Source organism: Sphaerodactylus townsendi, linkage group LG07, assembly GCF_021028975.2.
Source record: "Sphaerodactylus townsendi isolate TG3544 linkage group LG07, MPM_Stown_v2.3, whole genome shotgun sequence".
NCBI classification, from domain to species: domain Eukaryota; kingdom Metazoa; phylum Chordata; class Lepidosauria; order Squamata; family Sphaerodactylidae; genus Sphaerodactylus; species Sphaerodactylus townsendi.
In genome coordinates, this window is record NC_059431.1 from 13,343,508 (window position 1) to 13,357,381 (window position 13,874).

The window sequence follows — 13,874 nt, forward strand, 5'->3', positions numbered from 1 at the left end:
GCCATCAAGTCCAACCTCCTTCAATGCAGGAACTCACATTCAAAGCACTCCTGACAAATGGCCACCCAGCCTCTCTTTAAAAACCTCCAAAGAAGGAGACTCCGCCACTCTCCAAGGCGGGGCATTCCACTTTCCAACAGCCCTTACTGTCAAGAAGTTTGAAATAAGAACTAAGAACTGTACACAATATTCCTGCTGAGGTCTAACCTCTGATCCTCTCTTTCCTTGAAAATCCTACAGGGTCACCATAAGTCGCCTGTGACACTTTCCACCACCAAAGGAATGCTACCTCTGTGGATTCCGATTCCTAGCTAATAGCCCTGATTGGGACTAACCTTCATAACACTGACCAATCTTTAAAAGAAAAAGCAAAACACGAAAGTCTAGCCAGGCCTGCATCTTACTGTATTACCGGCCATTACTGGATTACTGTAGCAGTGTGTTCCATTAGTTAATTATGGACTGTGCAAAGAAACTGTTTCCCCTTTGCTTTATTTATCAGGCTTGTTAGTCACGGTTTTCATCAGAAGGCAATCAGTGAAAAGCAGGGCATTAAAGCCAATGGGTGATGAAATTAGCAGCCCAGGAAAATTACAATAAAGAGGAAGAAAGACAAGGAAATGAATTGGAGCCCAGAACCGTCAGCGGTACCAGCAACACGGTCTCTGAAAGACTTGCAGAATGAGAACAGATGCCAGGAGGGTAGCTGTGTTAATTTGCTGCAGCCAAAAAAATGACTTGTGGTATCTTTAAGACTAAGATATTTGTTATGGCAAAGCCCCAGGGGCATAGCTGCAGAAAAAGAAGCCCAAGGCAAGCTTGCAAATTATGCCCTTCCAACACCTAACCCTAACCCTAACCGTACCATAATACCACCTGCACCTTCTTTGCACCTTACAGATGAAATGCATCATCATGACACCTGCCTGAGCAATGTCCTAATCAGTACTGAAACCATTAATGAAAGGACCCTGCTTCTTAAAAGCTCATTTTCAAAACAAATTACAAAATTACAACCTTCTTTAAATTAAAAAAAGCAAAATCTGGCAAACTACAAAGTGTGAAACAAGAACTGAAGCTCTTTTGCAAAAAGAGCTGTTAATGTATGAAACTAGGATCCGACACTGTGTGGTGAGCACAGCTACAAAATGGCTGCCTCAAAATGGCAGCCACTGGAGAGAGAACCAGCCACAAAATGGCTGCCACAGCTTACCTTCAGTCATATCATAAAGATCCCTCTGTTGTGGTGGCAGCTCCTGACAATGCAATATTTTTTAAAATCTGTGCCGTGCTGGGCAAAAGCCCCACTTGGCCCTACCCACTTTCTAAAAACATTTGGCGGGCATCACAAAAGTGGCAACTGTGGCATCTCCTGGCTTAAACTGTGCTTTGTTCAACAAACTCTGGTTAGCCCAGATGTAAGCAACAAATCCTGGTGTTCTGGATCAGCCCTGGTTTGTCTGTTGCCTCCATCCTCTGCTCCTTTTAGGAGGGAGGACCTCTTCCTTGTATTCTAACCATTGGTTACTAGGGAGCCACAGAGGGGGGAGGCAAAACTACTTGACAAATTGTAATTTGTGAAACAATATTTCACAATTACCGGTAGTTCAAACTGCCTCCAACAAACCCTAGCTTGAAATCTTGATTTGGTTCCCACTGTCCAAGCCTCTGTTTGTAGCGACTGCATTCAGTTGTTACAATTAACTGCGGTTTGTGTACACTGTGGTTTATCATAATGCCTGAGGCAGAAGAGTTTGGCTGCTGTAAAATGACATAACATCACTGGTGATAGAATTTATAATTTATTTATCTCCCCTGGGTTGTAGGGAAGGAGACACCCAGGTTGACCAGAGAGAGAGAGAGAGAGGGGGAGAGGGGGAGTGGGAGGGAGAGAGAGAGAGAGAGAGTGTTGTTGTGTCCCACCTACCCAGAGGTGGGAATCCAGCAGGTTCTCACAGGTTCCCGAGAGTAGGTTACTAATTATTTGTGTGTGCCGAGAGGGGGTTAGTAATTGGTGATTTTGCCACGTGATTTTTGCCTTAGTTACGTCCCTCCGCTCAGCAGTAGCACGCAGAACTTGAAGCAGTCTAGCAGGAGGTGCACCGGCGTGTGTGGCAGTCTGCGCCTGCATGCATTCGTTTCCCGCCCAAGGACCGGTGCAGTGGCTGCGTCCTTGCCACAGCCCCGCCCAGGAATGCCATGCTCCCGGAATGCCTGGCTACGCCCCCATTGTGCCCCGCCCAGCCCCATTGGCGCTACGCCACAGTTTGAATCTCACCACCATGGGAACCTGTTACTAAAATTTTTGGATCCCACCACTGCACCTACCCCTCAATCTACATTTCAGTGATTTTAGCTGAAGAAACCCTTTATCTGAAATCTTGTAACTGGAGTTGCCAGAGACTGAAATTGGGACATTCTACATGTAAAGAAGAAGAGGAGGAGTTTGGATTTATTATACCCCACCTTTCCCTCCTCTAAGGAGACTCAAGGTGGCTCACAAGCTCCTTTCCCTTCCTCTCCCCACAACAGACAGCTTGTGAGATAGGTGGGGCTGAGAGAGCTCCGAAGGTTGAGGAGTGGGGAATCAAACCCGGTTCTCCAGATTAGAATCCACCTGCTCTTAGGCTGTCATGAGCATGAGCCATGGGCCATCTTAATGCTGTTTGTGGGAGAGGGGAGGGGTCGTTGTGAGACTCAGTAAGATAAGGAATAAAAGAGGAGGAAAAACACACAGCTGATTCAACTTTGGGTGGGAAGGTTTGTTTGGGCCCTGGGGAGTGAGACCCAGCATGTCCGCACATTCTTCAACACCTCTCCCATCGACCCCCAACTAGGACACTTGAGAACAAATGTTTTAAGATAAATACCGAGATGCTTTTTGGTCATGCCGAGGATGTGTTTCTCCACCCATGTAAGTTATGGGAATCTGGGGGCTGGGGGGAGAGAATGCACTTTATTTCCCGGTCAAGTGATTCTTCGGACGCAACACTGGCTCCTTGCTGTGAACAAGAGAAAGAATGCTGGAGGGGGTGGAGGATGAAGGAGATACGTTGACTTTGCATGTTGAAAGCAACGGCCGGCTTGGAAAATTATTGAGCGTTCTTCTGAAAGGAATGGGGTTTTTAATCAAATGGATGGGGGAGAATAGCTAAATTTGAGTTCAGCAGCACCTTAGACACCAACATGATTTTTGGAGCGTGAACTTTCAAGAGTTAACGCTTCCTCCATCAGATACCTTTGACTCTCCAGAACTCATCCCCTGAAACTATTGTGGGCCTTTAAGGTGCTCCTGAGTTCGAATCCAGCTGTTCACATGAACAGCAATTGGATAGAGGCGTGGCTTTCTTCTTGGGATCTGAATGTTTTCTCCTTTATTTGAACTCAAGATGTAGTTCACGCTTGGTGGTAAATCCCTTCCAGGGGTGCTGTGTGGTTTCCGGGCTGTATGGCCGTGTTCTAGTAGCATTCTCTCCTGACGTTTCACCTGCATCTGTGGCTGGCATCCTCTGAAGATGCCAGCCACAGATGCAGGCAAAACGTCAGGAGAGAATGTTGCTAGGACATGGCCATACAGCCCGGAAACCACACAGCACCCCAGTGATTCCGGCCATGAAAGCCTTCGACAATACACATCCCTTCCACTTGAATGGATAGAAGACTCTTCCATACCCCACCAAAACACAAAAACATAAACCTTTCTGCCACATAGGAAACCAGCAGATCTGGAGTTGCCAGAGTTTCAACTAGTGGGGTCTGCAACCTGCGGCTCTCCAGATGTTCATGGACTACAAATCCCATCAGCCTCTGCCAGTGTAACCTCTATCTGTGGGTTCTGTGGGGCAGAACTTGGAATGAGTTTGCAACAACAAATTTTAAAAACAAAATGGTTTACTTTCTTAATATATAACATTAAACATCAACATTTCACATCACACTTCAAGGTCCTGTTCTGGTTTCATTTCAAGTCCTTATATTTACAGTTTACTGATATTGCCAAGTCCATTTCTTCCTGCAAGTGGGTTGGCTCCTGAAGGCTCCCAAGGGCTTGGTGAACAGGATTCAACATGATGAAGGTTTCCAGGAAAACTCTCACCCATTTCAACCACAAAAAACCCTGAAACAATAAACTCCAACATTTACAACATAGCAAAAATAAACAACTACCTTCCCACTAGTTCCCAACAACATTGCAGTTACCTTAACAAGGTGTTAAGGGCTTATACAAATCAAGGTCCGAGTCTGGTAGCCTTGTCTCCTCCAAACTACATGAGCTCTGCAGCCTCCTCCTGCTTTGGGTCTCCACCCCTTTCTGGGTCAACCCATTCTGAGCATGGGGGTTACACCAGCATGGCCAATTGGCATTGCTGACAGGGGCTGATGGAAATTGTAGTCCATGAACATCTGGAGAACCGCAGGTTGCAGACCCCGTATGGCATTATGCCCTGCTGAGGTTCCTTCCCTCCCCAGGTCCCACCCCTAAAAACTCCAGTTTTCCCACCTGAAGTTGGCAAATCTAAGCAAGTCAGGGAGAAGGACTCTGACCAAACCATCTCTATGACCTGCTAGTTTTCTGCATGCAAGAAGCGTGTACAGAGAAGCAGTCAATCAAGTGAGCCCTTACGGGCTTCCTTTTATCCTTACAACAACCACCTAGTAATGCAGGTAATGCTAACAGCAGTAGCTGGCCTATCCTGCTTATTGCTCTCATTACCAAGAAGGGTTTTCAACGCAGGTTTCTCCAACTCCTAATTTAACACTCTTTCCAGTATGCCCTGCTGGTTCTTTAGGAATTGCGGTTTACCACAAGGCCTCGGTGCAAATTGGAATGGTCACAACCTTGCCCAGTTACAATTCCTACATTTCCCACTTAGTTCCCCTGACAGTCCTATTGCCCCCCCTTCTCCTGTCCCCTAATGTCTGTAAGCTATTAATTCTGCCCCACAGCAGAAAAAGAAGAAGAAGAAGAAGAGTTTGGATTTATATCCCCCCTTTCACTCCTGTAGGAGACTCAAAGGGGCTTACAATCTCCTTGCCCTTCCCCCCTCACAACAAACACCCTGTGAGGTAGGTGGGGCTGAGAGAGCTCCGAGAAGCTGTGACTAGCTCAAGGTCACCCAGCTGGCGTGTGTGGGAGTGCACCGGCTAATCTGAATTCCCCAGATCAGCCTCCACAGCTCAGGCGGCAGAGCTGGGAATCAAACCCGGTTCCTCCAGATTAGATACACGAGGTCTTAACCTCCTACGCCACTGCTGCTCTCACTGGTTGTTGTGGGTTTTCCGGGCTGTGTGGCCTTGGTCTGGTAGAGCTCTCTCTGTGACACACCTCTGATGATGGCAGCCGCAGATGCAGGCGAAACGTTAGGAACAAGATCTACCAGACCACAGCTACACAGCCTGGAAACCCCACAACGATCAGTTGAATCCGGCCACGAAAGCCTTCAACAATAGTCTGCAAGTAGTTCTCAGCATGTCTACTTCCCGTAGCCGCCATTTTGAGTTCAGTTGTGCTTAAGGGTCGCACGATCACCTGCCACATCTCCGTTCTTAATTTTTATTTCCTGCAGAATTGTTTTATCCAGTTTGTGGCTGTAAATGTCACTGCACAGGCATCACACAGTGTCCAGTTTTGGTCCGCAGAAGGCAGGGTAAAGTAAAATAAAATAAGTTGTCTTTGAATAGGGATACCAAGCCCTCTGAGAATCAAGTCTTGCAAAACCTTTGTTGCTTTTTAGATTTTACACCTCAGTGTTTTGGAGAGGTCAGCCTGCTCCAAGACAGGAAACTTCTAGCTAATTCCTGGGTAGCTATTAGAAGCGGGTAATTTTAGCTGCTAAAATAATCACGAAAGCAGATCTGAGTTTGTTAATTATTTAAGGCAGCATTAATGAGATTCCAGCAACAAACAGCCCCGGTGTGGTAGTTACAGTCTCCCTCTATCTAACCTCTCTATCTCTAGCCAGTGGCCCTTGGAAATAAGTAAACCAGCCCGATGCATGATTTGTACATTACATGATTTTATGCTGGAAACTTAGATGCGCTTTCTAGTCGAGACCAGTTCTGAATCGGGGCGGGCACTGTGGGGAAACGGTCTTGCAAGCCCCATTTCTATCCGTGCAGGTGTATGGAAATTCCATCGCTACCCTTGTCCCTTAGGTATCTGTTAGCCAGTAAAAAGCCTCTTTCTGATTCCGATAACCATTAAAAAGTCTATTTCTGAGTCCTGAGCCAGTTTTGAGTGCCAACGCAATTGCTGCAAACTTTTATTTGTATTTTTGGGTAAAGACATGCCACCACAGAAGATTTCTCCCCCTTTCTGAACCTTTTGAGACTGGGTCCAGTCTTTTTTTCGGAACCTTGTGTAACAGGTTCCAGAGGTGGATCAGTGTGATGTTGTGGTCAGAATAATCTGACATTCTGGGAAACTGGGTTTCAAATCTCGAATCTGCTATGAATCTTACTAGGTTACCTTGGACTGGTCACTGCCTCTCAACCTATGCGACAGAGTTTCTGTAAGAACAGAATGGGGAAGAAGAAGAAGAAGAAGAAGAAGAGGAGGAGGAGGAGGAGGAGGAGGAGGAGGAGGAGGAGGAGGAGGTGGAGGTGGAGGTGGAGGTGGAGGTGGAGGTGTTTGGATTTATATCCCCCCTTTCTCTCCTGTAGGAGACTCAAAGGGGCTTACAATCTCCTTGCCCTTCCCTCCTCACAACAAACACCCTGTGAGGTAGGTGGGGCTGAGAGAGCTCAGAAGAGCTGTCGACTAGCTGCATAGTCACTGAGAGAGCTCAGAAGAGCTGTGACCTAGGCCCAGAAAGGTGCACATAGCTGACTCCCCCAGCGATAGCCTCCACAGTGCACAGGCTAATCTGAATTCCCCAGATAGGCCTCCACAGCTCAGGCGGCAGAGCTGGGAATCAAACCCGGTTCCTCCAGATTAGAGACACGAGCTCTTAACCTCCTACGCCACTGCAGCAGGGAAGATCATGCATACTACTTATATGCAAATAGAGAGACGCTCTTTGCAGTCATTTCAAATTTGCCCCTTCTACGTCGTGCTGTGGGACGGCATACTACTCTCGAATCTGCCGATATGTGTGTCTGCCATTTTTTATGTGAACAGAGAAATGCCTATATTTTTCCAGCATGAGGTGCGCCTGGACACAGATTTTTGAGAGCATGTGTTTTCACACATGGAAGCTAGAAAAGATGCATTTCTCTATTCTCACAAAATGGCGACAGCACATATCTAGACTTGCAGGGATGTCAAACTCGCGACCCTCCAGATGTTCATGAACTACAATTCCCATCAGTCCTTCCCAACATGAGCATTGGCTATACTGGCAAGGGCTGATGGGAATTGTAGTTCATGAACATCTGGAGGGCCGCGAGTTTGGTAGGTTTCTGACACGTGTGACAGTATTATCTGCAACATCTGTAAAGGGGCACAGTAGACCAATTCCACTGAAAAACACTTGGGATTGAGGTGATACGGTTGTGTCCTGAGATTAAGTCCAATTTATAATAGTTCCTTTTGATGTAAAAATGAGATGTTGACGTGGCAGTCATCATGGTGAACATCAGGGTGTTTTAGATTGTCACCTTGATGGTAACAACCTCTGCTTCTTTGCAAGTCTCTCTTTCTTCCATGTGTGCTGCTGACTGGTGCACCGCTTCCATTCAACGATATTAGAACATCTCTCTAGGTGATGTTTGAACTTTTGCTGGTCCTTCCATGATTGTGCAGTCAACGAGGGATGAGCGTGCATGTGGGAATGAGGGCTTGCAAGGTCGAGGTCCCTGTGAGCAGTATTGCCTTCCCTTGTTTAGGAAGCCACGAGCTGGAACAAATGCAGCTCATTTTGGAGACCATTCCAGTTTTCCGCGAAGAAGACAAGGAGGAGCTGCTCAAAGTGATGCCCACGTTTGTCAACAGCACCTGGGAAGTGAAAAAGCCTTTACGGAAGCTGCTTCCTGACAGCAAAGGTATGGGGAGTTTTGTGTCCGGTACGGTCCTGGGGTTGGCTTCTTCAGTGGCGATTGGGGAGGTGGCCTTTTCAGTGGTAGCCCCACTTGCCATTTACCTGTCTATGATGGGCAAGCCCCCACCTTTGCCTTCAATTCCTCACCTTTGAGAAATGGAGGAGAAGGGCCAGAAGATGGCCTCTGTATCAACATTCCAGGAAGTTACCTTATACTGAATCGAATCATCAGTCCATCAGGTAAGTATTGTCAAGTAAGAGATCAATTTCCTGATCTGAGATTGCAAATGCCTTAGCAGACCAGGTGCTCGGAAGCAGCAGCAGCAGCAGAAGGCCATTGCTTTCACATCCTGCATGTGAGCTCCCAAAGGTATCTGGTAGGCCACTGTGAGTAGCAGAGTGCTGGACTAGGTGGACTCTGGTCTGATCCAGCAGGCTCTTTCTTGAGAACATAAGAACATAAGAACAAGCCAGCTGGATCAGACCAGAGTCCATCTAGTCCAGTTCTGCTACTCGCAGTGGCCCACCAGGTGCCTTTGGGAGCTCACCTGCAGGATGTGAAAGCAATTGCCTTCAGGTGCCTTTGGGAGCTCACCTGCAGGATGTGAAAGCAATGGCCTTCTTACATTCTTATGTTCTTACTCACTGGCAGTCTCAGGTAGAGGTCTTTCTCGTCATATTCTACATGGTCATTTTAACTGGAGATACTGGGAACTGAACCTTCTGCCTGCAAAACAGATGCTCTAATATTTTGTCATGGCCCCTCCCACGTGTCTTTGCTTTCCTGTCTCTCCCATTCTATTTGTATTAATTTTGAAGAGAACTAACATCTACCGCGCCTGCTGTCATTCCAAATCAGGCATGCCTCTCCCATTAAACGTAATTGGACTTGTGCTGTTCAATCGAGGACTATTATACTGCATAATTAAATAGAGATAGAGCTTAAAGGTTAAGTCGTCTGGATGCAGACGTCTGATGTCATTGAACGTGTCGTCCTTCCTTCTGGGAACACGGACGGCTCTTGCTCATGTCTCGCTGACCCGATTATTTGTCTGCCACTCGCAGCCATTGATTTTCTGGAGAAGATATTGACATTCAATCCCATGGACCGGCTGACTGCAGAGATGGGCCTCCAGCATCCTTACATGAGTCCGTATTACTGTCCCGAGGATGAACCTGTGTCCCAGCACCCTTTCCGGATCGAGGACGAGATCGATGATATTTTGCTAATGGAAGCCAGCCAAAGTCAGATGTCCAATTGGGACAGGTATTGTATCTACTGCATGTGGTCTCACTTCAGTAGGAGCAGAAAATGTCAAATGTGTGACAGTTTTAATTTCCGAGAACATCATGTTTCATTGGGGGGGGGGACCCCAGGCACATTTTTGGGCGTTATAACAGCTCAGTGTGCTCGCAATTCTATAACAGTTCTCAGAAGATGAAGGGCACACCGAATAAGTGGTCATGACAGCTCTCTGACCTTCTCCAAGAGCTGCAAAGCCAGAATTAGGCTCAATAGTAAACCATATAAAGCAGGTTATGTGGTCAGCAGAGGCCAATTTACTGGTGGTCCCTGGCCCCTCCATGATGCGGCTGGCCTCTACCCGGGCCACGGCTTTTACGGCCCTGGCCCCTACCTGGTGGAACACCCTTCCATCAGATGCGCGGGCCCTGCAGGACCTTGGAGAATTCCGCAGGGCCTGTAAAATGGTTTTGTTCCACCGGGCTTTTGGTGAGGCCGGCCGCGGATTCCCCCTCTGGGATACCCCTGTGGTGCGTGCCATTCCATCATTGGCATACCCAATATAACATCTAACCTACACTGCTACCCCCCATTTGGCCTTGGGTCCGGGCGCCATACTTTTATAATCTTACTGTTATATAGATTGTACTGATGCTGCTTGTTTTATGGATTCTGTAAATTGTTTTAACCTGTTTTAATTTATTTATTCTGTGTATTGTTTTTGGCCAATCGTATGCAATATTGTGTACACCGCCCAGAGCCCTTCGGGGATGGGCGGTTTATAAATGTGATATACAAATAAAGAAAGAAAGAAAAATGATGCAATTCTATCCTGATGGCATAATCTATATTATGTCTTCGGGAGCAGTGGGAAAAAATCAACTTGTTAAAGTAGAGCTCCACTTGTGGAATGGCAGCCTTGGTAGTTTTGATCCAGATCTGTTGTGCGTTCCCAATCCATAGCCTTTATTGGCATCACATAAGTATTAGCAGCACACAGATTTTAAAAAAATAGTTACATAGTTTGAAGCTAAATGATAAAACTCCAAAATACAATATTATTAAAAGAGAAAAAAGGAAATGAAACCGTCAAATCCATCCTGGGATCACTTAAAAATATGGGAACTGTCATAAAAAGTCCTACATGACCCCATGACAAAGCTCTATCGCTGCTTGCAAGAAACTAGCTATGTTTTCACGTATAGTTGGATTAGAGGTGTTTAATAAATAAGAAAGCTTTAAGATATCAGGAAGTCCAACTCTCTAAATTAAAATGGGGCTATAAACTTCACCTTGCACAGATCTGTTGTCATTATTTGTCTATCTCATGGGTCTGCAACCTGTGGCTCTCCAGATGTTTATGGACTACAATTCCCATCAGCCTCTGCCAGCATGGCCAATTGGGATTTGTAGCCTATAAACATCTGGAGAGCTGCAGGTTGCAGACCCCTGCAGTAGATGAACAGTAGTTACAGATAAGTGCAACACTATTTTTTTTCTTTTTATTGTCCCTGAATTATATTGACCAGATTTTAAACTTTAGCACTTCTGTCCTTTCAGATCATTAAAACTTTAGGCCTCCTTGAATGTTGGAGGATTATCCCATCAGTTGCTCTCTCTGTTTACCCTGATGTCTACTTCTCCCTCCCACCTTGTTTTAAGTCAAGGTCTCAGAGAATAATTACCGTTGTCATTGAATAAGTGCTCCACCCCATTTTGGGAGCAGGGGCTGATGGGAATTGTAGTCCATAAACATCTGGAGAGCCACAGGTTGCAGACCCTTGGTCTATCTCAGTGGTTCCCAAACTTATTTGGCCTACCGCCCCCTTTCCAGAAAAAAATATTACTTAGCGCCCCCTGGAAATTAATTTTTTAAAATTTTTAATAGCAATTAAACAGAAAGATGTATGTATTAATGTTTCTACCTTTTTCGTAAAATATAGTAAAGAAAGGTGTAAATTAGAAACATTGAACTTTGAAATTATGAAGCTATTTATGAACTATTTATGAACTACGTTGTTCAAAGAAAAATTAAGCGCTACGAGCAGAATACAGAAATCAGTTTTTCTAAATCTTCTCTTCTTTCTTTTATGCTTTCACCGCCCCCTTACAGTTATTCATCGCCCCCCAAATGCACCTGTGGCCATCACCGCCCCCCCCTGGATCGCTGCGGCACCCACCAGGGGGCGGTGGCGCCCACTTTGGGAATCACTGGTCTATCTGGTTGTGGGAATAGGTCACTTAAGATCTGAATTTTTTTTTTCATTTTTTCTTCATTGTTTCTCTTAACATTTGGGGCACGTAGGTATCAGGTGAGCTTGTCCTCGGATTTGGAATGGCGGCACGAGAAGTGTCCGAATGGGGATGAGGTGCAGCGAGACCCCCGAGCAGGATCGGAACCCATTGCCGAGGAAGCCCAAGTGGACCCGCGCAAATATTCCCAAAGCAGCTCGGAAAGGTTCCTGGAGCAGTCGCATTCCTCGATGGACCGGGCGTTCGAGGGGGATTATGGGCGATCGTGTGATTACAAAGTGGGGTCTCCTTCCTACTTAGACAAACTCCTGTGGAGAGACAATAAACTCCACCATTACTCCGAGCCCAAGCTGATCTTGGACTTGTCCCATTGGAAAAGAGCCTCCATCGCACCCGCAACGGAATTAGCTCTGGAAGAGGAACCGTCCAACCTTTTCCTGGAAATTGCGCAATGGGTGACGAGCACCCAGACCGGACTCGAACGCCCCGACTCCCTCCCAGAGATTCAAGAACGGAGCCTGCCGTCTTCTCCTCAGCACCTCCTCAAAGAACCCAAGGAGGTCAACAGCGAGAGTGACCCTCAGTTTGACTTGGACGTCTTCATTTCCAGGGCGTTAAAACTTTGCACGAAGCCAGAGGATCTGCCGGACAACAAGCTGAAAGATATAAATGGTGCTTGTATAGCGGAACACCCTAATGATATTGTACAGACAGAGGTGTATCATAAAGAGAGGTGGTAGAGGAGCTGGGGTCCTCAAGGCTCAGCTCCTTAGGAACTGTTCCGGTGACACATCATTAACCTAATGCCGCATAGCGATCAAGGTTTGATCACACAGGAAATGCATCATCTTTATATCAGATACATTGTGATGCCTTTATGTTAAGGGCGAGCACAGACCAAGAACCCTTTTTTTTACTCCCAAGGGAGTAAAAGGAATCAAAAGACTAGAATCAAATTTTAGCAGGGTTTTTGCTGCCTTAACAATCTTGCCTTGTACCTTCTGGGGCACGTTTTAATCTTCATTGACAGGACACACTGTAGACTAATATCTTTACACGGACAGAAATGAGTTAAATTGAGTTTGAGGAATCCCCCTTTAAGATAACCTGGCGCTCTTCTTTTTAGTGAAATCCGTAAACATTTTCCAAAGCAGTTCGTTCGTTTACCGCTTCAGATTGCTCGCTTCGCTCGTCACTGCTCGCTCGCTCGCTTCGCTCGCTCGCTCGCTTCGTTAGTTCGTTAGTTAGTTAAGTTAAGTTGATTGATTGGATTACGTTCGATTGATTGGATTCGGGTTCGCTCGCTTCGCTTCGCTTCGCTCGCTTGCGTCCACCTCCCTTGAAAAGCAGGACAGTAGTATCACCTCAGGTAGGGCAGATTAAAGACTGAGAAAGGCCCATCTTAGCTGTGAGTCCAGCTGAAAACCTCTAGCTCGTAGTACTTGACTATTACCCTCATACTTCATCAGTTCTCTGCCCCAATCTTTGCAAGCTGAAAATTCATTGGTACCAGGGGATTTATAAACACACATCCCAGTTCCAACAAATGTCATAAGAAGAAAGTTAGGACTGCCAGGAGTATCCGGCAACCACTGAGAGACCAGGAGGAACGTTAAATTTTTTTAAAAAGACCTTGTCTGCTTACAGGAAGTTCTTACCATCGAATTCTTGGCAATTCATAGAACTACCTAGAAGTGATAAGGGTAACTCGAGGAATTGTTGGGAACTCTGTGATCAGAATTTCCTGTAACCAGGCAATGCCTTATTTTTTTTTCTTAATTTTTCTCCTTGGGATGTCCCCTTCCCCTCCCTAGTTTGATGCCAGTTTCCACCTGATGATCAGGTGAGCAAGGGATGGAATTAACTGGAGGTCTTCTGCCACAAAGGGCGGGGGATAGGAACCTTAGTAAAAGTGGTTGCATTCAGACACCATGATGAAATGTGGTCTAGAACCGGAGTGACATGGTTCCACCAGGTAGCTCCCGATAATGACTGGATCTACTTTGATATTTTAATCTCACAGAAGTCTGACCCCCGAAATTCAAATGTCAGAATCTGATTTTCAGGGAGAGCATACAAAATGTTGGGTAATTTTTTTTCAGAACCATGCCACAAGTTAACTTGCCTAGTTCTATTTTAATCCCCAAAGCAGCTTTTTTAGTTTAGTTCTGGAGTGGAATTTGAAATCTAGTTCATCTTTCGTAAATTGTCCGTTCAATTAATTTTCAACTTGCAAAGTTTTCCACCACCCCCCCCCCCAGTGACCCCAATGGCGCATGCCCGGGGTGGGGCGCCCCACTGTCGCGTTGCAGCTACGCATCTGAAGGTAGAGTTTGGGAAGGGAAAGGACCTCAGTAGAGTATGATTACTTACAGAGTCCACCTTCCAAAGCACCTTCT

At 46.2% G+C, this 13,874-nt stretch overlaps 1 protein-coding gene across 1 annotated transcript in view; it reads left to right on the top strand.

Annotated features, from left to right (window-relative positions):
• MAPK4 (mitogen-activated protein kinase 4) overlaps nucleotides 1-12,628 on the top strand; it is a 101,955-nt gene extending 89,327 nt beyond the window's left edge. The window contains exons 4-6 of the mRNA XM_048502528.1: nucleotides 7,828-7,983; nucleotides 9,045-9,246; nucleotides 11,528-12,628. Coding sequence (XP_048358485.1) covers nucleotides 7,828-7,983; nucleotides 9,045-9,246; nucleotides 11,528-12,215 — 1,046 coding nt within the window. The 3' untranslated portion in view covers nucleotides 12,216-12,628. The remainder of the gene's footprint in view (nucleotides 1-7,827; nucleotides 7,984-9,044; nucleotides 9,247-11,527) is intronic.
• The last annotated feature ends 1,246 nt before the right edge of the window (nucleotides 12,629-13,874 follow it).